This window comes from Ziziphus jujuba, chromosome 12 (genome assembly GCF_031755915.1).
Source record: "Ziziphus jujuba cultivar Dongzao chromosome 12, ASM3175591v1".
In the NCBI taxonomy this organism is placed as follows: Eukaryota; Viridiplantae; Streptophyta; class Magnoliopsida; order Rosales; family Rhamnaceae; genus Ziziphus; species Ziziphus jujuba.
Genome location: NC_083390.1, coordinates 16426485 through 16451513, shown reverse-complemented (window position 1 = coordinate 16451513; position 25029 = coordinate 16426485). Strand labels below are relative to the sequence as shown.

General features: G+C 34.3%; 1 protein-coding gene across 1 annotated transcript; it reads left to right on the top strand.

The window, feature by feature from the left end:
* Positions 1-2215: 2215 nt before the first annotated feature.
* LOC107405714 (cytosolic sulfotransferase 5) lies at positions 2216-5288 on the top strand. Its single transcript, XM_060813154.1, is given in 3 exon segments — positions 2216-3231; positions 4168-4857; positions 4860-5288. Coding segments are annotated over 3 exon segments (1701 nt in total). The 5' UTR covers positions 2216-2384; the 3' UTR covers positions 5024-5288.
* The last annotated feature ends 19741 nt before the right edge of the window (positions 5289-25029 follow it).

The following is a 25029-nucleotide window of genomic DNA, read 5'->3' as shown; positions in this document are numbered from 1 at the left end:
GTCTATACACCCTTTCTATGGTTGAAGGTACATCTATTAAAACACACATAGATGACTTTTCTACTATTTTGTTGGATCTGGCGAACATGAATATTAAATATGATGATGAAGATCAGGCCCTAATGCTACTGCGTTCCTTACCTCCATCGTATAAAAATTTTAGGGAGACTTTGATTTACAGTAATAAAACCCTAAAATTGGAGGACGTGAAAGCTTCTTTATATTCTAAAGAGTTGTTTGATAAGGAGTTGACCAGCAGTTCGGATAACAATAATTTTGGGAGTTCCGGAGGAGAGGGTTTGATTGTTAAAGGTAGAACATCATCTAGAGATCAAAATAACAATGGTGGTAGTCGGCCAAGATCGAAGTCAAGGTTCAGAAACCTTATTTGTCACTACTGTAAGAAAAAGGGGCACATCAAAACTGAATGTCGTAAGCTTCAGAATAACAATAATGAAAAGAGTAAGGAACATGCTGAAGCCAGTGTCGCACATGAGGAAATTGAAGATGGAGATGTTTATTCAGTGACTGAGGATAGTTCGGGCAAGCAGGGATGGATTTTGGATTCAGCCTGTTCGTTTCACATCTGTCTCCATAGGGATTGGTTCTCTTCTTATGTTCCGGTGGATAAAGGTGTTGTGCTGATGGGAGATGATCATCCTTGCTGTGTCATCGACATTGGAACTGTAAGGGTGAAGATGCATGATGGAATTATCAGAACACTATCTGAGGTACGTCACGTTCCAGATATGTCTAAAAATTTAATTTCTTTATCTGCTTTGGACAAGTCTGGTTGTTCTTTTGCTGGTGGAGGTGGAGTTTTGAGGGTTCTGAAGGGTGCTTTGGTGGTGATGAAAGCTAGCCTGGTTGGTACATTATATAGGCTACAGGGTTCTGTGGTAATGGGGTCGGCTGCTGTTTAAGTATCCATGTCAGATTCGGATGTTACTCGTTTGTGGCATATGAGATTGGGCCATATGAGTGAGAAAGGTTTGGCGATGTTGAGCAAACGGAGTTTGCTTGGTGATCGGAGTATCTCGAAGTTGGAGTTTTGTGAACATTGTGTGTTTGGGAAACAGAAGAGAGTTAGCTTCAGTACTGGAATTCACAAAACCAAAGGTACTCTAGACTACATTCATTCAGATCTTTGGGGACCTGCACGTACTGCTTCTAAGGGTGGTGGCAGATATATGTTGACCTTCATTGATGATTTCTCCAGGAAGGTCTGGGTATATTTCTTGAAGCACAAGAATGACGTATTTGCTATCTTCAAGCAATGGAAAGCTTTGGTAGAGAAGCAGACGGAAAGAAGGGTGAAGCGCCTTCGTACAGATAATGGATTGGAGTTCTGTGATGGTGTTTTCAATGAGTTTTGTAGAAACAAAGGGATTGTTAGACATCTCACAGTTAGAGGAACTCCACAGCAAAATGGTGTGGCTGAGCGGATGAACAGAACTCTTATGGAGAAAGTCCGATGCATGCTGTCGAATTCTGGGTTAGCACAGGATTTTTGGGCAGAAGCAGCTGCTACAGCTTGCTACTTGGTGAATCGTTCTCCATCGGCAGCAATCGATTGCAAGACTCCTGAAGAGGTATGGTCTGGAAAACCTGCTAATTATTTAGATTTGAAGGTGTTTGGATGCCCTGCCTATGTTCATGTTAATGATGGTAAGCTTGAGCCTAGATCGAAGAAGGGCATATTTCTTGGTTACCCGCAGGGTGTAAAAGGATATAGAGTTTGGCTTCCTGATCCAAAGTCATCTAAGGTTGTGATTAGCAGGGATGTTGTGTTTGATGAGATGGCAATGCTGCATCCAAAAGGGGAGCTCGTTGTTTCAGACAGTGTGCCAAAGCAGGTGGAGTTTAGGGTGGAGGAAGTAAGTACTTCACAGAATGGTTCAGTTTCAGGCCCATTTGAGACACCCACTCATGTGGAAGAAGAGAGAATTGAGGAGGTGCAGGAGCATTCGATTGCCAAGGATAGACCTCGCAGGGAGATCAAGAAGCCCTCTAGTTTAGCAGACTATGTCACTTTTGCTTGTGTTGCAGCACAGGAGATCGAGAGTCCCAGTGATCCTTGCAACTATCATGAAGCCATTTCATGTGAGGATTCTGCAAAGTAGTTAATTGCTATGCAGGAAGAGGTGGAGTCGCTTCATAAGAACCACACTTGGGAGTTAGCATTACCTCCAGAGGGTAAGAAGATTGTGGGATGCAAGTGGGTCTACAAAAAGAAAGAAGGCATTCCTAGTGTTGAAGATGCGAGGTACAAAGCACGTTTAGTAGCGAAGGGGTATTCACAGGTACAGGGAGTTGATTTTAATGATATATTTTCCCCTGTCGTTAAACATACTTCTATTCGTGCTTTGTTAGCGCTAGTTGCTATGCATGATTTAGAGTTGGAGCAACTAGATGTGAAGACCGCTTTCTTGCATGGTGAGCTTGAGGGGACAATTTATATGCAGCAACCCGAAGGTTTCGAGGTTGAAGGAAAAGAGGATCATGTGTGTTTGTTGAAAAGGTCCTTGTATGGTTTGAAGCAATCCCCTCGTCAGTGGTACAAGCGGTTTGATGGGTTTATGTTTAGCCATGGCTATTCTAGAAGCCAATATGATAGCTGTGTGTATTTTAGGAAGTTGGAAGATGGCTCATTTATCTATTTGTTGCTTTATGTTGATGATATGCTGATAGTGGCCAAGAAGAAATCCGATATCAACAGATTGAAAGCAGAATTGAGTGGTGAATTTGAGATGAAAGATTTGGGAGCGGCAAAGAAGATTCTTGGTATGGAGATTGAGAGAGATAGATCTGCAGGTAAACTTTTCTTGACTCAAAGATCTTTTGTTGAGAAAGTTCTGGAGCGTTTTGGAATGAAGAACGCTAAACCTGTAAGTACTCCATTAGCTACTCATTTTAGATTGTCTGCTGATATGTCACCACAGTCGGATAGAGATATTGAGTATATGTCACATGTTCCTTATTCTAGTGCTGTTGGTAGTTTGATGTATGCTATGGTGTGTACCCGTCCTGACATTGCACATGCTGTTAGTGTTGTGAGCCGGTATATGGCTAATCCTGGCAAACAACACTGGCAAGCTGTCAAGTGGATTCTAAGGTACTTGAGAGGCACTACTAACACTTGTTTAGAGTTTGGTGGAAGTAAGGAGGGTGTACGTGGATATGTTGATGCAGATTTTGCTAGGGACCTTGATAGGAGGAGGTCCACTACTGGTTATGTATTTACTCTTGGAGATACTTCTATCAGTTGGAAGTCTGTTTTGCAAGCAACAGTTGCACTATCAACTACAGAAGCTGAATATATGGCTATAGCTGAAGCGGTGAAAGAAGCTATTTGGTTAAGGGCGTTGATAGGTGAGTTAAGCTCTGAGCAGGAGAGTACAGTCATCAATTGTGATAGTCAGAGTGCTATCTATCTCACTAAGGATCAGATGTTTCACGAGAGGACAAAACATATAGATGTTCGGTATCATTTTGTACGTGATGTTATTGCTCGTGGAGATATTGTTGTCAGCAAGGTGAGTACTCATGATAATCCTGCTGACATGATGACCAAGGCACTTCCAGTAGCCAAGTTTGAGCATTGCTTGGACTTGGTTGGTGTTTGTTGTTGAGCTTTGCCTTTAGGGGTTTTTGTGGAAGAGGATGGCAACTTTTATCGAAGATTGGAGTTTTGTATGTTTTTCCATTCCTTATATGGAATTCGTGTCAAGGTGGAGATTGTTAGAGTTTGTGACCCGAATTTTTGTTGACCCTATCCGAAAAGCTCGCGGTGCGACCCATTTGGTGAAACTAAATTTTGGAGAAAAATTTGGGGCTCTGTGGTGGAAGCGGAGGTCTCGGACCTTCGGTCCGAGACCATAGCCCACCACTGAGCCCGACGGGGGTGCGGGGGCAGCGCCCCTGTGGTATGGACCTGTTCAATTTTAGGGTTTCTTCTGTACTATATATATATCTGTATTTTTGTTCGGCCGTCATTGGGGTTTTTAGGGTATCTCAAAATTTGGCTCACCTTGTACAAATCTTTCGATATTGGAGTTGCTTCTCCCTGCCCGTGGTTTTTCCCGTCAAGGGTTTCCACGTAAACTGTGTGTTTGTTCTTCGCTTTCTTTGTTTCTGTTGCTATTTGTTTTTCTCCCAATTACGTAGGTTTTTGGTACTCCGTGAGGCATTTGCCAGGAGTTCTTTCATGTCAGAAACACTTCCAAGCTAAGCATAACGATATCTTCCTCGTTAGCAATCTGAAATCAGGTACAACATGGCTCAAAGCAATTGCATTCTCTCTACTCAACCGTGTCAACTATCCAAACCTCGAAAGACACCCTTTGCTCAAAAACAACCCCCATGTGCTTGTGCCTTTCTTGGACATTGGTCTATACCTTGAAAACCAACTCCCTGATCTTACTTCCTTGGCATCCCCAAGACTGTTTTCGACCCATTTACCCTATGTTTCGCTTCCTGAATCTGTCAAGCTCTCTGCTTGTAAAATTGTCTATTTGTGTAGAAACCCATAAGACACTTTCGTTTCGTTGTGGCATTTCACAAATAAGCTGAGACCAACAGGTTCGGGAACCAATACACTTGAAGAGTCCTTCGATAAGTTCTGTAGAGGGGTGAGTATATATGGGCCATTTTGGGACCATTTGTTGGGATATTGGAAGGAGAGCTTGGAAAGGTCTGAAAACGTGCTTTTCATGAAGTTTGAAGAAATGAAAGAGGAGCCCATTTTGCAGTTGAGAAGGTTAGCTGAGTTCATTGGGTGCCCATTTTCACCACAAGAGGAAGAAAATGGTGTGGTGGAAGATATATTGAGGTTGTGTAGTTTTGAAACTTTGAGCAATTGGAGGTGAACAAGAACGGTAAATTGTCATCTGGGATGGACAATAAGGCGTACTTTCGGAGAGGTGAGGTGGGAGATTGGATGGATCATTTGACAGCTGAGATGGCACAAGAACTAGACTCTATCATTCGACAGAAGTTGAATGGTTCTGGATTAAAATTCTAGCTATACCTAGGATCCAAAAAATTTTACCCACGTTTTACCATTTGAGAGTGGAAATAAAACTGCATCAGGCAACAAAAGTTGCATGCATTTGGGTTCAAGTTATGGTAAATTGTACTACTTTCTCATGTAAATTTCTTTTTCTTTTTTTGTAATAAATTTTTTATGCTATATTTGGTAGCATATTTATATCCTCTTTCATATCCTAATTGATAACAAAAAATAAATAAATAAATAAATAAAAAATTGATATTTGTATTTGTAACTATTATCAGTAAAACAAATATACTAAATGGAAATTTAATTGACTATTCTAAAAGAGTGAACTTTCTTATTTTACATTTTTTTTAAATAAAAAGTCAAGTATAATTAATTGCATCCAATAACTATTTATCATCTTAATATAGGTCTTGCTTGGTAACAAATAACAAAATTCTAATTGGTTTTATAATGAGCTATTGTCATTTTTTGGTTGCAACTATAGGATTTTATCACAATGGTTCCCTTGTTCCTTTTCTTTGTTCACTGATCTTTCTTAATTAAAATTTGAGATATTGACAGCTAAGTACCCCAAATTTTATTGGGGTTGATACAGTACATCCTAAATTTTTTTTTTCTGATATTGTGCATCCTAAATTTCTTTTTCGCTTGCACCGTTGGTATTTCTGTTAAAAATGCTTAACGGAATGATCATGTGCTGTGCACGTGCTAATTAAGCGAGGATAGATCAAGTAATTTCACATATTCTTCTTCTCCTTCGTCTTTTTCTTTTTCTTCTTTCTTGCAAAACTTGTTCCCCATTGCACACAAATTCCAAATTCAAACTCTTAGATCTCTTTTTCTTCTTTTACGCTTACACAAATACAACCAAAAAAGAGAAAAATGCCACCTTCCTAGTCTTTTTTTCACCTTCTCTTTCTTTTCCTTCCTGCTACCAAAACGTCCATATCAAGGCAATTTTTGTTTTGTTTCTTTTTTTTTTTCTTTATAATTTATATTTTCTAATTATTAAAAAAAAATTGTTCTTTTATTTTTTGGTTGTATTCTTTGCCTTCCCAAGTGGGAAACTTCCATGGGTGTGAGAAACATAGAGAGAGAGAGAGAGAGAGAGAGAGAGCATCGAGGTGTGCTTTGGAGATGGAAATCCCTATGTGATTGAGTAGGTTTCATGGGCAGAAAGCAAAATAATAAGGGATAAAAAATATGATTAATTGCAGTGATGAACAAGAAGATCAATTTTAGTGATACCTGTGAGGATCTCTCTTCTGTATCAGATTGGGGTTCAGATTTGGTGGTGTTTATGAAAAAGAAGAAGAAGAAAAAGAGTATGTGAAATTACCCGATCTATCCTCATCTGATCATTCCGTTAAGCATTTTTTACGAAAGGACCAATGATGTAAGCGAAAAGAAAATTTGGGGTGCACAATATCAGAAAAAAAAAATTTAAGATGTACTGTGTCAATCCCGATAAAGTTCGAAGTGTTTAGTTGTCAATGTTCCTAAAAATTTTCCTCTATTCAAAAGAAAAAAAAGAATGGCTGAAAAAATAATAAAATAATAAATAATAGATAAATAACTAACTAGTCAATTGGTTCTCACATGGGTGAAAGTATGCGTGGACCGAGAGAAGATCTGACCAATCCCCCTAGACATGATTTTCCATATGTCTTAGAAAATCAAATTGCTAGCTATTTCTAATTTCAATAATACAGGGGCAACAATGGGCGTGACAAATAATATAACAATATTCTATTATTATTTGTATGGCAAATTATATTTTTCATTTTTTTAATATAAATTATATTTGTATTTAGTTTGTGCTTTAGATCATTGAACATTTGTCATTTTTTCTTTTCGGAAAATACATACCTCCAGTTTAGAGGCACTCCTTTTTATTTTGATAAGAATGTTTTATCTGTCTATATATTATTCGGTAGATCTATAAAATATAATAATTAATAATTAATAATTAAATATGGTTATAAAATATGCGGGTCATGCAAACTAATATTAATTGGTTATAAAATTATTCTTTGTCATATTAATTGTTGGTTGCATTCGCCATATTTTATTGAATAAAATCGTTTTTGTAACATTATTCTTCTAATTTTGGAGTCAGATGCCGAAATTTTAGGTACTAGTCCCGGCCTGACCAAATAAGATTCAATTTAAGCACCAATTAACCAACTTCTTATTGAATTGTATCCTTCTTCATCTAATCAGCTTGTATATATTATATATAATACCACTCTGAGCCCAAAATATCGGTCAACTATAGGGGCTTTTGACAGGATCCGTTCCGGGAACCTTCCTAGGATTCCCCGGGTGGCCCCGCCTAGTAAAGTCCCACTGGACAGTCCTTAGAAAATATCCAATGGAACTTCATCTTAAAACGTGGACAATTAACGCAAGCTATAATAATAATACCTCAATATGTATATATAAAAAAAATGAATAAATCCACAACAGCATAAAGTCTACAACCGGTCTACTGTACTACAAGCCATAACTATATGCATAATTACCATAGTCTCTACTGAGTCCCATATCTAAAATCAGAGCATTCTAAGAGTATCAACGAAGTCTAAGAGTACAAATAAATAATAAATAAATCCAAAAGATAACAGTAGATAAAGAAAAGATAAATACGGCTGCCGTCGTGGAAGGAACAAAACGATAAGCTGTGCGTGAGGTAGACTGCTACAAGCTGCCTGGGCCTAGGGGAACGAATTTAAAACAATAAAACATGAGATAAAGAAATCTCAGTGAGTGGTATATTATAATAGAAAAATAATGATTTATTTCTGAAAAATCTTTCTCTCAAGACCTCTTATTCCACTCGTTTGAAAAGTTTTCCGTTTAAAAAAATCATTTCACAAAACCCAAACTTGTACCCCAATTAATATTATAAAAACCGATGCTCAAAAGTATGAATGAACGATCATTGTAATATTATGAAATGTCTCAAATCAAGATATAAACATTTGAGCATAAAATATAATAAATACAGTTCCACCAAATAAATATGAAAATGCAGAAATCACCACAATATTTGTAAATCAACAATATATACAAACATATACAATGTACCATACTATGTACCAATCTGCAAACCGTGGGATACACCTACCTCACGACCCTCAATATATGAACGGTGTCGTAGAAATAATAAATAACCGTCGGAACGTACCCAACCTCACGGTCCGTGGCACTAATAAACCGTTGGATGATACCAACCTCACGGCACCATGGTAATAATAATAAACCATCGGATAAACCCGCCCTCACAGTCCGTGGTAATAATAAATAACCGTTGGATGAAACCAACCTTACGATACTGTGGTAAACCCAACGCGCTGTAATATAATACTGAACCAAACTCTGGTACTATGCGATACATCAATTTAAAATAACCGATACAGTACCCTACTGTATCATAAATCATAATTTAATATTCACGCTCAACCGCTTGTCTAAATATTTCAAAAAAAAACTTCAAATCATTATTTCTAACTAAAATAAGAAAATACCACAGTGAAATATATTCACCATAAACCGATTTTAAGCATCTAAAAATTTATAAAATATTTGATCATGCTTAAAATCATATAATTTTCAATATGCCTTCTCAAATCGATTAATTTCCAAAGTGATTTAAAACCTCAATTCAAATACCAAAATATTTAAATACCACAAGTTCATTCATGAACTAATTAGAATTGCCAAACGTTTAAAATATTGATAAAAGTCATATAAAATGATAACACATATGTATAAAAGCAGATCCTCATGCATCCATAGAATGAACATTCAAATCAAACGATAGGTATAAGTAAAATAATCAAACCACATATATATATTATACTATATACCCAAAACATTTTTAAAACTAACAACCACTCATTGTACTGTAGATGCTCACGTCTGATTCTCTATAGGATCACCTCCAAACTCAACTCGAGTGTCTGTAATATAATAAAATATTCCTCAGGCTCCAAACGACCAAACCAGAGACACTTGTATAATCCAAATGTCTCAAAATAATTTACGGTACTACAAAATTGCATAAATTGGACACCGGACAGTCCAATTATACCGCGTGTCCTTAGGATCTGGTACCCAAAATTGGAGATTTTCATCCGAAGCCTAATATTTCAAAATTGATCCACCTAGTGGGTCCTAATAATATCCAATTTCACTAATTCAACTCCAATTTTAACTAATTTGATCAATTTTGTCCAAACACAGTCCCCAACTTATCTGAAAATTAATTAATTAATCCAAAAATAGAAAAATTATCAAATGACCTCCAAAATTTATAAACTTTATATTGACGGAAAGCCCAAGAGACAAGGAACTCATCAGTTTGCTCACCTTGGTCCAAAGTTTCATCCGGTGGCCCAAAAACACTATTAAAGCATCGGCCGAACTTCCCATTGTTAGATCTTTCAAACGATGAGGAATCTGGACAAAATAACCCCGGAAATGAGTTCAGAGGGGTCAAAAATAGTGGAAAATATGTATGGATTGGCCTAAAATGGCCGAGAAATGAGAAAATTCGGCGACCCACCTTGCCAGCCACTGGGGATTTTGCCGGCCCGATCTGGGCGAGTCCAGCCACTTCTTGCCGTGAAATTTCACGACTAAGCTCGCCTTCAAGTGACCTTTCTAGTTGGATGGTGCGTGTAAGTGGTGGTTGGCCGGAAATGGGCAAAACGGCGGTGATCCGATTCGATAGTAAACGTGTCGAAACGACCCAGTTTGGATCCACGGGTCTGAGGAGAGAATTTCTCGGGTTTTGGGGAAGAAATCGGTATTTTGGGCTTTGTTTCTTATTTGACACGCTTACCTAAGCTTATATAAAACCTTGGGTCACTAACAGACAAAAACTGGGGACTAGCTTGGACACTGATTTAAAACTTATGCTTAAAACTTCTCAGAACCATAACTTTTTTATCCGTAACTCCGAATTTGGCATGCCGCCAGTCTATAAACTCGTATCGACGAGATCTACACCATGGTATCTCAGTCAAATAAAAAATATTGGTTATTGAAAAAGTCAACTTGAATCCATATATTGTTCACTTGTTCAAACTTGTTTAATCATGTGTATTTTTGGTACGGGGTGTTACAACTTTATAATTTTTTTTTAAAATTGCAAAAGGCTCCACCACAATTATTAATATTTTTAATTGAAAAAATTGAACTTTATTACTCTGAAGTTTGAAATTAATGAGATTTTTTCCTTGAAGTTTTCCCTTTAGTAATTTTGGCCTTTAAGTTTCAAAATTAATGTATACTAGTAAACTGGTTAGCATGATATCGTACTAACATCATAGTTCATTTTTATAAATAAAAAAGTTTAAAAAATGAAAATATATATATATTTGTTATTTTCCATTTTATATCTATAGATTTTTATTGAGAAAAATTGTATATATTCATTTTTTATTTAAATAAAAGTACCAATTCACAATCCTGATTAAATAATTTTTTTGACCTAAAAATGTTTCAAGCATGGAAAAATTAGACCATTGGATCTTTTTTTTTTTTTTCATTTATAAAATGGAAAAATAACAAATTTATTTTTTTAATTTGTTAAAGTTATTTTTGTTTCTGAAAAATGAATTATGGCATTGGCATGAATTGATTTACTAGATCAAAAAACAAAAAATAAAAAATAAAATTATACCAAAAGAACTATTATTTTTATTTTTTATTTTTTGGTCTAATTTTTATTTAGGTATTTTGGTCTAATTTTTTTTTTTTTTTTGGGGGGGTTTGGGCATAAAAAAATATTCTGAATTTTTGGCTTTTTATTAACCAAAAATAATCATTTTTATTTTAATTTTTATTTTTGGTCTAATTTTGGATCCAAAAATATTTAATCATTCTTGTGGGTATTTTAATTTAAATAAAAAAGAAATCGATACAATTTTTCAAATAAAAAAACTATAAATATATAATGAGAAAATAACAAATGTTTTTTTCCAATTTTTGTAAAAAAACCCTTTAGTTTTTTTAAAAAAAATTATTTTTAATTTGTAATTTTTGATCTACTTTTTATTTTGGTATTTTGGTCTTCATTTTTTTTTTTTTGGGGGGGTTGTGTGTGTGCGTTTTTGGTTGTTTTGGTTTGGGTTTTTGTGTGTGTGTGTGGGGGGGGGTTGTGTTTGGGCATAAAAAATTATTTTTAGTTTTAGGTCTAAAAAAATTATTTTTATTAGACCTAAAATTTAAATTTTTATTTTTCTGTTTAATTTTAGTTCCAAAAATATTGAATTAAGATTGTGGGTTTTCTAATTTAAATAAAAAAAAAGAATGGATCCAATCTTCCAAATAAAAAACCATCACTATAAAATAAAAAAGTAGCAAATATATTTTTTTAGTTTTTAAAAGATGAATATGACGTTAATATGATATTATGCTGATGTCACTATCATCAAATTTAATAGCCCCATTACATTTTGGATCAATTTGCATTAATTTTGAAACTTCAAAGCCGAAATCACTAAAATCAAAACTCCAGGCCCAAAATTGTGTCAACCCCAAACGCCAAGGTGCCAATCTGTAATTTTCCCGTTGTTTTGATGGATACTCTACAACAATTATTTTATTTTTCAACAAGGAATATACTTCTAATGTATACCTATACGAGAGTCATATGCACCGAACATGAAGCTGATCAAATTTGATATCTTTTGGGAAAAGATTTTAATTTTGATAATTAATTAAGTGTTAGTTTATTAATGATTATTAAATGGATATTGTTATATATTTATAAAAGATAAAACTGCTAAAAAGATATCAAATCACTGAATATTAAAATTTTAGAAAAAAAATTTTGTCACTCAAGAATTACACTTTTCATATTTCTAAAATTTAATTATATTCGAATAAGGAAAATTCTACATCTTTTTTGGGGTAGAGAACAAGATAAACTCACCTCAAATAAACAGTTCAATTCTGTTAATCAAAATTATTTATAGTTTCTATAAAACGCTATCCAAAAAAAAAAAAAAAAAAGCTAAAAGTTTTTATAGCTAAGAAGTAAATTTGTAGCCATATTATGATTGATTAAAATACTTAACTGACTGAGCTTATAACAATTAATTTTAGTATAACATAATAACTAGCGGCTAAACCACTAAAAAACATAGTTTTGGCTATGAATAGAGATGACAATGTTATCAACGGGTTCCGGTCCCTGCGGGTATGAGAAATTTTAATCGTTGTTCTGGGTAGACTTGTATGCTCCGTGACCAAAGGAAGGACAAGGAGAGGTTTTCCTACCACATCGAACTCTCTTAGAGACTCCATTTCATTCAAATCAAATCCAAGACAACAACTCACTGGATGGCTTTACCGGTACAACCATAAGCACGAAAAAAATCTCTGCCCTGGACAACTCCCCAAGGAAATAGGAGGGGGCAAAGTATACAAACTAGCAATGGTCCGGGATAAGGAGAGGGAAAGGCCACCTTAGCCCCACTCCACCCTGCCATGCTCCATTGTCATTACTAGTTAAGGCAAGCTAATTTGTAGTAAAAATGTTTTAGGCTTCTGTTATTATAAATTAATTTAACTAACCATATCCAATTCTTAACCCAAGTTTATTATATTTTGGATCTTGACCTTAGAGCATATCCGGAGATACGAATAATGAAAAACTAACAATCTATGTAAGTAACATGATCACTTTTTAAAAATAAGAAAGAAAAAAAAACAAAAAACAAAAAAAAGCTCTTCAATGTTAATGTGTGGAATTAATGTCAAACTAATGTGACAAAAAACATTGTCAAAATGAATATTTGTTTTTAAAAGTTTTGTCAAATATTTTGAAAAGCAAAAATTAAAAAAATTAAAAATAAATAGTAAATTTATTTTTAAAAGTAAAAGAAAAAATAAAACATATAATTCTTTTATGTTTGACCCAACAATATATGTATATATAATTATGGATGAAATGAATGTCAAACTAATATGGCATAAAAAGTATTAAGGTGAATGCTTAATCTAAAGGTCATGCTAGTATACCTTTAGTCCTCCTTCAAAAATAAAACAAAAACTAAACTTTTCATGCTATGTAATGCTAAAACATCAATCAAAAAAGGAGTTGATATGGTAGATCCGGAGGTTCTTAGAGTTCCAATTGTGAGGAACATCATTTTCCTTCATGTCTTGTAGTCTATAGGTGCTAGTTATAACGATCAATGTGACTCAGTAAAGGTCATTCCAGCTAGGTTTTAATTTGCCGACATTCAAGTGTTTTGAAAAACCTGTCTAAGCACAAGATCGCCAACCTGAAATTGTCTAGTCTTTACACCAGTATTATAATATCAAGCTACAAGTCACCAATATTGAGATAGTTAGATAGTCGATGCTTCCCTTTCTTCCTCAACCTCATTCAAAGATTGCTTCATCAATTGCTCATATGAATTCTTCTAAAGTTCCATTAGTTCAAAAATCATAGCTTCATTTCCATATACTAATGGAAAAGGCATGCAACCTGTCGTAGCTTTAACAGTTGTCCTATAAGATCAAAGCACTCCAGGAAACTCCTCAACACATTTTGCCCTTTGCTGGTTCAAGTTATTTCATTAGAGTATTTTAGGATGGTCTTATTAGTTGCCTAAGCTTTTCCATTCTTTTATGACTGTCTCGAAGCCAAATATTTGATATTAATTTCCCACTTGGAGCAAAAGTCATAAAATTTTGAACTGAAAAGTTGAGATCCATTATCAGAGATGGTAACCTTTGGAAGTCCAAATCTACAAAAGATGTTCTTCTAGGCAAATTGCACAACATTGACATCTTTGATATTAAAATAAGCTCCCGCCTCCTCCCATTTTGAGAAATAGTTTATTGCCACTAATATGAACTTCTTTAGTCGTGGTGTTATGGAAAGAGGTCCTATGATGTCAAGGTCGTATTGAATGAATGACCACATACTCGAGACGAATGTGAGCTTATTGGAATGTACATGATGGATTGGAGCAAACTTTTGATATTTCTCACATCCTTTAGCATAACCCTTGAAACTTTTTAATACTATGGGCCCATAGAATCCTTGTAACATTATTCTCCTCGCCATTGCTTTTCCTTCTAAGTGCTCTTCACATTGTCTTGTATGCCTTTTAACCATCACTTTTAAAGTCTGATTTTGGTCTGACAAACTTAAGCAAAGGTCCTAAGAACAACCTTTTATAGACCTTATCTCCAATCATGAAATACTTTATTGCTCTTATCTTTAACTTTCTCGCTTCTGACTTTATCCAAACGAAGAATTCCATCTATAATGTAGTCGATGAACTCTCTAGTTCAGCTTTTTTCATCCTTTTTCCACATTCATAATTCTCTTTTCCCTAGTAATACTCCCTTGGATAACATTTCTACTAGTATAGATCTCTTCTCAGCCAATGGCATGAATAAGGTAATACTTGCTACGGCATCAGTATGGCTGGTCTTATCCATTAGTAGTTGCTGGAGTTCTACTTTCTCAAAATTATGGATCAACTCCTTTTATTAAGATAAGCCATCATGTTTGGATCTTAGACTACATAATTCCCAATGATTTGATTGACCACTAACTAAAAGTTGCTAAACACCTTTAAAGATGTAGATCCAAGTTTTAAGGCGAGCTTAAGTCCTGTAATCAAAGCTTTATATTTTGCTTCATTATTTAATGCACGAAATGTGAATCACTAAGTCCCCATTTGGGCTCTTGAAAAGTATTTCGGCACCATTTCCTCGAACAATGGATGTGTTATCAACATATAAAATCCACTCAAATTTAAACTCCTGCACTTCCTCTTTGGCTTCCTCAGCAGCAATTGTGAATTCAGCAATGAAATTGATAATATTTTGGATTTCATAGCCATCCAAAGAATATATTTCATGTGAATTCTCCAAAATCTATTGCTAAAGGTGCCAATCTTCTATTAAGTTTGACTTACGCATTATTGTCTTAAGAATGAAACTTGTTGCCACCTAAACGATATGGCCTTGGAAGTACAATCTTAACTTCCGAGAACATATAACGATAGCATAAACTAACTTTTTCATCATACTGTATTGAGTATCTAAGCATCTAATAATGCCTTGTTGATGAAGAAAATTGGCCTTTGCTCTTTTCCTTAAGTCTTTGTTAACATCAAACTAACCATTTGATCTAAGACAAATAAATACAGTTGCAACACATCTCCTAGTTTTGGCATTACTAACAATGAAGGTGATCTAAGATTCCCTTTTAACTCATGGAATGCTTTTTCACATTTATTTATCAATTTAAAGAATTTATGGCATTTATCAAAAAAATTAGAAATGAGTATACTCAAAGTCACGACTCTTCGGAGTCAAGCATTATACATTCTTTTTTGCTCCTAAAAAATGGAACCTTAATCAAAGACTGATTTGATGAGGATTAACTTCTATTCCTTTCTGCTTAACTATGTATTCGAACATTTCAACCAAGACTTCAAAAGTGCATTTCATAGGATTTAACCTCATTGTATATTTCTTTAGGATCTCGAAAGTTTATCCCAGATCATTCCTTTGTACTAGTCATTTGGGAACCAACAGAGTCCTTCGGTCGCGAAGGCCAATCCCTTTGATCATTCCTTTGTATCTCGACTTAATTGAAATTTAGATCTTGGGAATTCTTGGATCTGGGAGATTAGTGTTCTGAATTTTGGGAATTCCTCGATCTGGGAGATTAGTGTTCTGGTGACAATTAGTATTCTCTCAACCATTTTGGCTAGTCATACACTCGTTAAAACAAATATATTCTCTGTGACTTGCTTAATAATTGTAGTCAAATGTAGTCAATCTTAGCTGGTGAATGTTAAATGACAACTCGCAAAAAAAAATGGAGTTAGATATATCATTTTTATAAAAATGGGAAATACATGAAGGAAGCTGATAGTGATTTGGCTGGTCTACCACAGTGAGTCAACCATAAACTTAAGGATTAAGGCTTGGCTAGCGAATCCACATTGGAGGTTAGGTTAACAATTATTTGCTATTTCTCCCAACTTTTCAGCATTAGCATCATTAGTTTCACCAACCCTTGTTGCCTCCATAGTCTTGTCAATCTCAGACACATTCATAGTTTGATCCATGACTAACCTAATTTGATCTTCTTCCTCTATTGAAGAGATGCTAGAAAAGCCGAGGGTGTGAAGCTTGCTTATCGTATCTTTCTCTGATTGGGAGAAAGATCTCGGCTTTTTATTGAGTTGGTAATTTGAAAACGGGAAATGCAATGATAATTTAAAAAGAAAATTTCTAAGGCTCAGACATTTTTAGAGAAGATTCTATCCAAAATTAAGATTTCAAGTGCTTCGGATAAGTATAGAATCTGAATTAGGATCGAAATCAATCTAACCCTATGATCTTCTGACAAAAAAGAACTTTGTTTGCCATCTTTCATCAGAGGATGAGATTTCCAACAATAACATCATGCCAAGTCAGGCAATCAATTGGTACTTATGACTCTCGTTGGAATTCTTTTGCAATTTGTAGTAATGAGGAAGATGGGAATAGAAAGATTAAGGCCATGGCAATTGGTCAGGATGCAAAGACCAATCAAAACTCTCCAACAGTTGAGCATGACTTATGCTAAAGAGAGGTTGAAGTAAGAGAGGATGGATTAGACAAATAAAGAGAGAGTTTGTATAGCGAAGACCAAGTTTGAAGGAAATCTCATTGAGACACATCCAACCCACTTTTGGGGAAAGGCAAATTCATGTTTGCCATGAGCTTCCAAGTCAACCTGGTATAATTTGTATAGCTTGGCAATCTTTAGCAGTTTGCCGTGGTCAATGGTCAACCAATAAAAAGAGAGTTCCTTCTTTGCGTAGCCTTTCTTTTAGTGACGAGGCTCAATAGGCAAGGTTATGGCAAGAAGAGACCAACCCTAATCCTTCCATTGGGTCAGCCATATGCTCTTCTCTCAACAGTTCAGCTACCATTCATTCCTTGGCCTCTATAGCCTTAGTTTTATTTACAAACCTAGGATCCTTACGAGGAATTAGATATTTGGCTCTAATTCTCCAGACCAACGTACATTTATCTGCAAAGGATTTTGATTTTTTAAAGCTCAAACTCTCCTATTGGCCTAATATCTTAAAAGAAATGTTTTGATTAGTTACATTTGTGATAGCCTGTTTTCAATTCCAGAAGACATAGCTATCGAATGTAAGTATGTCTGAGAGAGAAAAAAAAAAAAAAAAAAAAAAAAAAGGGCAAAAAGTATGGTTTGTCCAGAAACCTAATGTTATCTAATAGCAAGAATTAAAAAGAAATATGCAAACAAAAATTGAAAGGAATTCAAAAATCTATTGGATTGAAAAGCAAAAACTAACCAAGGAAACAAGGAATAATGAAGCACTTTAACGAACACACAAGAGAGTTTTTTTAAATGGAGTGTACATTCAAATAAGAAAACTTCGAGGAAGAAATCCAACTCAAAATGCCACCGACGGTTTAATCTTGGTAAGTCAAGCACATTTTTTGATCAATTTTGGTAATAGGAATAGAGAATGAGGGACTTTTTGAAGAATTTCTGTGGTTTAGAGAAAGTATTACAGAGAATTTTATTTGATCTTTGCAAAGTGAAAATGGAGAAGAAGATAAAATGGGAAGAAAAGAAAGCATGAAAGAATTCATAGCCAAATTTTGACAATTGAGTTTGTAGATGCAAATTTTGCAACAATGACTTTGATCAAAAGGCTCTTGATGTGAAAAAAGGGTAATAGCTGTCAAGTTTCAAGGATTGCAATAGTTTGTCACATATCTTCACTATTGTGTTTAATGTATCAGATAATTTTGATGGTGAAATGATGGAAATTTTTGAAATCACTGTAACAGTCCAGGCCACCCGCATGCGATATTATCCTCTTTGGGCCTTGAGAATCCTCTTACAACCCAGCCCTCAAGGTTTTAAAAGGCTTTGCACAGGTTAAGGGTCCCACCCCTTCACCTACCAGTCCCACTGGTCTGGATACCGGCTCTGATACCATCTGTAACAGTCCATACCATCTGCATGTGATATTGTCCTCTTTGGACATGAGGAATCCTCTTACAACCCAGCTCTCAAGGTTTTAAAAGGCCTCGCAAGGGAAAGGTATCTATACCCACTTATAAGCAGTGTTTCGTTCCCCTTTCCAACTGATGTGGGACTTCACAATCCTCCCCTCTTGGGGCCCAGTATCCTCACTGGTACACCGATCCGGGTACTGGCTCTGATACCATCTATAACAGCCCAGACCACCTGCATTCTATATTGTCCTCTTTGGGCCTGAAGAATTCTCTTACAATCCAACCCTCAAGGTTTTAAAAGGCCTCACACGGGTTAGGGATCCCACCCCTTCACCTGCCAGTCCCACTGGCCCGGGTATCGGCTCTGATATCATCTGTAACAGTCCAGACCACCCACATGCGATATTGTCCTCTTTAGACCTGAGGAATCCTCTTACAACCGAGCCTTCAAGATTTTAAAAGGCCTTACAAGGGAAAGGTATCCACACCCACTTATAAGGACTGTTTCATTCCCCTTTTCAACCGATGTGGGACTTCGCATCACAACCAAATCTTATCTTGGAATCTCTCTCTAACTTCTCCCTCAAGTGAACTCTTTATTTGATGGGGAGGGAGGGCTAATTGTAGAGGTATGATTCATCATGTCTAACGAATCCATATTCTAATGCATAGTTGTGCCTTGGAAGGGTAACTAACTGTAACACCTCACTTTTATTGGCGGACCTGTCACTCTTTACCTGTCGATATTATCACTAATTTAGCTACCGCACTTGGTATAGGGTTTTTTGTTTAAAGCTTCCCAAGAGCTCACCCATCTTAGAATTTCTCTCGCCTAAGCAATCTTAACTTTGAAACTATTTCAAACCCCGAAGTTAATCACTTTGAAAGGCCTTAGCATTATGAGAGTGACTATTGTTACATTTGAATCATCCCTGATCTACACTCGGACCATGTGAGATTGGACACTAACTAGCGAATCAGTGCTCCGCACCCACCCATACTGGTCATCAAAATCCACCTCCCAAAGCAGTTATAAAAGTCAAACTCACCCCTGAGTCTGTTATAAGAATGACTATTATTATATTTGAATCATCCCTTGATTTACACCCAGGTAATATGGGATTGAATACCAGATAGCCTGCCAGTATTCTACACCTACCCATACTAATCGTCATAATCCACCAACCTATGGTCCAGTGTCCTCTTTAGCATACTTTCAGCTGAGTATAAGCTTTAATACTATTTGTAACACCTTGCCTCCATTGGTGAATCTGTTACTCTCTGCTAATATTCTTCCCAACTTAGCAACCACTCTTGATATTGGGTTTTTTATTTTGAGCTTCTCAGGAGGTCATCTATCCTAAGATTGTTCTACCCTGAGCACGCTTAACTTGGGAGTTGTTTCGAACTTTTAAACCAACCGCTTTGAAAAAGCCTCGGTATTATGAGAGTGATTATTATAAATTTGAATTATCCCGTGATCTACACCTGGACGATGTGGGATTGGGTATAAAGTAGACTGGCAATGCCCCGCACTCACCCACACTAGTCATCACACTAATATTACGAACATGGAATAGCTTAGTCTTAGTCATTCTTGGTTTTTTATGATACTCCTATTTTAATAGCTAAGACATTGCTCACTATTGTAATGTGAAAGTTAGACTGGCCAAGACATATTAGTCTATTTGGGGGTCTTCGATTACCTACTCAGCATTTCATTCTCAAAATTGATGAGCCTCGATTGTAGTTGACGAGCTAACCTCTCAGCCTACATAAGATCTTATCTCTAGGGTATAGTGTATTTATTCCTCAAAACGACCGAGACATATGTCCAAGACATGAAGAAAGATCTCTCCTTGAGTGGACTCTTGCATGTAATCTCAATACGACATCGTTTTAACTAAATTCATGTGAAAACCTTCCTTTCCTGAAATATAGCTCTATGGTCCAGCCCATTTTATGAGCTAGTTTCCTTTTCCGCCTGAAAATCTAGTGCCAAAGGATATAAAAGCTTCATTATGTTCATTCCATAGGTACACCATTCATAGTAACTATAAAAAGCTCTTTTGCATCCAAAATACTCTTACTAACTTATACATTGAAGTGTCTTTGGCCAGCACCACATAGTTGCCCTAAGGATCTTTACGTTACTTGTTGTTTTGCAGGTAGGGTTCAAGATATCGATATGGCATGTACAGTGGTGCAAAAGAGTGTTTCTATATGGGCAAGCTTATCGCGAATCTTTAGCATCATAAAGGCACCGTGGTAAGATCTCATCATCATTTTCTGCAGTAAAGGATGATTAAATATGTATTATAGTCATATTTGATATTCAATATCTAATATACTCACCAGTATTATATGGTACACCAATCTCATTATACACCCAATATCATTATATCACCATTTGTTCATTTGACCCATGTACATATAAATATATATTCCACAATTTCAAATCTCAATTTCATCAACCATTTTCAAATAGACTGACATTTATCAAAAAAATATCAACAAGGAGTTATAGATATGCCAATTGAAGCAAGATTTTACTTTTTAATTAATAAATAAATATATATAATTCCACAAATCTATATTTATCAAAACTCAATCATATCCTTCTATTAGAAATTAACTGTAGAGAAATCACATAAAATATCACCCAAAAATAAATATTTACCAAAATATATATAGATTATTCCATATATATTCAAATGAATATAAAATAATATATGCAACAGGGAGTTATAGCTATGCCAATTGAAGCAAGATTTTACATTTTAATTAATAAATAAATATAGATAATTCCACAAATCTATATTTATCAAAACTCAATCATATCCTTCTATTAGAAATTAATTGTAGAGAAATCACATAAAATATCACCCAAAAATAAATATTTACCAAAATATATATAGATTATTCCATATATATCTGGAGTCTTATTGTATAAAAGTTAAGAATGTCCTCGTTGGAGTTTAATTGTATATCTATATATATATATATATATAAACAAAACACAAACATGACTTCTTCTTTTTTTCCCCCAAAATACTGCACTCGTATACCACAATTCAAAACTATATATGTAGCAATATCAGCTAACTTGTTACTCTCCTATATACGTTATTTACATTAAAAAAAAATAGGAATAAAAATACAATAAAATAAAAACTATGGCTTCCCAATCTTTTCTTCCGCGGAATTTACACTTCCTAGTTCTTCAACATTCCTATCAGACCTTGGGCTTGAGTTGGCCTAGAATCAAGATCACACAGGCCCAATAATACATGGTAATGGTACTTTAAAGTAGGCAACTTTATTGGCCTATTCTTTACAGTATTTGATTCTGATTTTGTGCCTCCTGTTCTTCGTTCTATTTTCGGTTGGTTCTTATACTCTAAATAACATTTTGGTCTTTCTTATGGCGTATCCCTGTTTATCATTTTGTTATCTTTAATTTCATGGCATTTTCTCCGATTATTAGATTTAAAGAAAATACTAGTATTAACTACCCTAATGAAAACTTACCGCAGTCGTTGAGAAATTTGGAAAATCTTTCGAGGATTGCGTTACTTAATCTTGTGGTATTTATATTAATTTATAATAACGTTTATAAATAAATAAATAAATAAACATTGTTTGACAGAATACCTTGCAAGCCGCCTCAGATTTGGGATATAATTTCCGCAAATTGTAATTTAATATGGTCGTAGTGAAACAAACTCCTTTGATTAATGCTTAACTAGCTAGTATACCACTAATACCTAAACAATATAAAAAACCAACTCCTTAGTTGTTTGGAAACCATTAAAATATGACAAAGGTCAAGACTGAAATTATATTAAACCTGGGTCAAGGACCGCCATATGGTTAATTAATTAAATTAATTTAACTTAGCAGAGATTCAAAACTTCTTCGAACCTATAAACAACTTTCTGAATTCCTTAAACACACACCCAAGAAGAAGAAGGAAAAAAATAAATAAATAAACCTTTGTTTTTTTTTATTATATATTTCAGTTTATTTCCCACAAGTATTGAATCCCAAGACATCTTAGGGTTTTGAAATTTCGATCAAAACAGTCCACAAACGAGGCCACGAGTATGAGGGATTAAACTCATTGGATAAAAACATTAATTAAGAAACAACTTGAATGGAGAAGCGAATAGTTTGTACGCACTTTGAGCTCCATGCTTGGAACTATGTTATTTCCTATAACTGAAAACACATTTTCCCATGAAACTCATGCTTTTCACGTTTTGTTTTTTAAAAAAAGTTTTATTTTTCAGTTAACTTTATTAAATTCTATAGGCCCATCTTTAGGCCCATTGCCATTACTAATGGTAATGGCAAATTGAAGTTTGGCATAGTTGATGAGGCTACCGAATTTCAAGCTTTATTTTTTATCGCGAATTACAAGATTAATAAAGAAGAAAAAAAATGAAGGAAGTTAAAAAATAAAAATAAAAATAAAGATTGGAAAAAGATTAAAAATATATATATACAATGGTTAGTTGGAAATTGGATCCTTAAGTTCAAAATGTTACACATTAGGTCCTCAATATTCAAATTGACTAGTAAAATAATTACAAATTAAAAAAATTAACTAATTTTTCAATTTATCAATAAATAATATTAATTTATTAATTAATAAAAAAATAGTTAACTTTTTCAATTTAGAAATTGTGAACCTAATATGAAATAAATTATAAATTGAATGCCTAATATCAAACTTTTTTAATTTAAAAGTTTAATGTACAATTATTTAAAAATACAAAATATTAAAGTACGATTAATCAAAATATAATTTTATAAAAGTTTTCTTCTTCTTTTTTTCCCTTTTGTTTTTGGTGCAAAAATTCAAGGAGGGGTAATTATATATCAAATAAATAAATAAATAAGGAGGAGGAATTTTTCTTTTTTTCTTTTTTTTTTTAATTCTACACTAAACATTCTCTCCCATCCTAAACGTTAACACTTGTCATCGACTTTATTCCAGAACAAATTTTTTTCCTATCTTCGACAAGTATGTGTTGGAATAAACTTTGCTAGTCTTTTTTTTTTTTTTTTTTTTTTTTTTTTACTTTTTTTGGTTAGTCTTAAATTTGTTTGTCCATTTTAGACCACTTGCTATAGACAAACGCTTTGACTAGAAATTGAATCTTGATTTGAATGATATCTTGGTAGCAAATCACCGTTTAGTACATATATAGTAGGTCAATTTGACAGAAGAAGAAAATTCACCCACAGGATCTTCAAAAACCACCATTGTTTCAGCAAATCTTGTTTTTCATTTTTTCCAAGAAAAGTTGAATATATTGTATTCCATTCAAAAGCTTTTGATATATTATATATATTAATAGAATACCTAAAAGATTTTCTAGTTAAAACCCTAACTTATCCCAATGACCAAAGAATATTCAAGATTCTTTCCATACCTTCAATTTTTCCATGCACAATTTAAGCCTCCAAATACTGAATGTCGGCCACAAACAAATTTATACCTGTCACGGTACGAGAGAGACAGTGATTAATTAATTTCTATATATTTTTTGGGTCATAAAATAAAAAAGTAAATAATAAAATGTTTCATCTTTATAGCTGGACATTAACTGCACTAATTTGTCCTTCTTCACATTCTATTCTACCCAATTTTTTTCAACGACAAAACCAGCAATTTACAGGTAAAATTAATTTTGATTGTTTTGAAAGTTGGCAAGCTCCATTAAATGTCTTCGATAACATCTTTCAAGAACTACTTTATTTTGTTACCAAATACTTAGCTGTCAAAACTTAATAACTCAACCACAAATCTGAGAGGCATTTGATGAAATAAAAAATAAAAAATTCAAGTACTTGTAGAAATTGAGAAGTCTATGGTCATTATCAATGTAGAACTAGTAATTAAAAAGAAATGGCTTTTTTTTTTCTTTTTTTTTTTGGGTGTTTGATTCTTTTGTTTTTCCTTGCTGTATGTTTCTCCTCTTATTATTTATGTACTGAGAAAATTGTATTGAACAGCAGGAACAAAGCTGGCTTTGCAGTAATACAACCCATCAGAGCAAGCAGCTGACACACTAAACAAAAGCAGTCAGAAAAACACAAAAAAGGACCACAAAACGTAACAAAATCACTGTAAACCAACAAACCCATTTCTGCACCGTAGTAAAGAGGAATCTGCCATAAAAAATTGGGAATTTGTGAAATTCGTTGCAAGTAGATTTTCTCTACTTACCCACAAATCTAGCTTCAAATAATTTAACTTTCAATACTCTATTTTTCTTGTTTGTTTCTTTCTAACCAAACACGCGCGCAAAATACTAATCAAACACAAGCAAATCCAATCAAATTTCAAATAGGTTATCAGATTGAATTCACTTTCTCACACATCAAAGCTTCTGATATGGATGATAATTCAATATAACATTAGGCCCCGTATGATATGGTTTCATACTATTTATGACTTTTTTTTTTTTTTTTGAAAAAAATTAGTTTTTGAACCCAATGAAATCTATCTTCTTAGAAAACTCATCTCTTTTTTCAGACATATTTGGTATGATGAAAGAAATTGATGTTTTTTTGAAAAGTCTAAAATAAAAATAAAAAATAAAAGTTCTCTCAAATAGAAGTCTGCAGCCTGCATAAATTATAAGGTCATTAATTTGAATTCTACTATTTCACATTAAATTAGATACGTATAGAACCTAATTTGAATCCTAAATGGCCAAATTTCTTGGCCATACTTTTTTGGTAAGAACAAACTTGTATCCTGATCCTTTGCCAGTTAATATCAGTACAAGTAGATTTTTTATTTTTAATTTGATGGGGCTGGATTTGGGAGGTTGAATTGCTAAGATTCTGCTCTACATAAAACATAATCATACCAACTTGGATGGAAACCATTGCATATTAGATGCACACGCACAACATGTTTACCACGTTTCAATTTCCACACTCAATTTAAT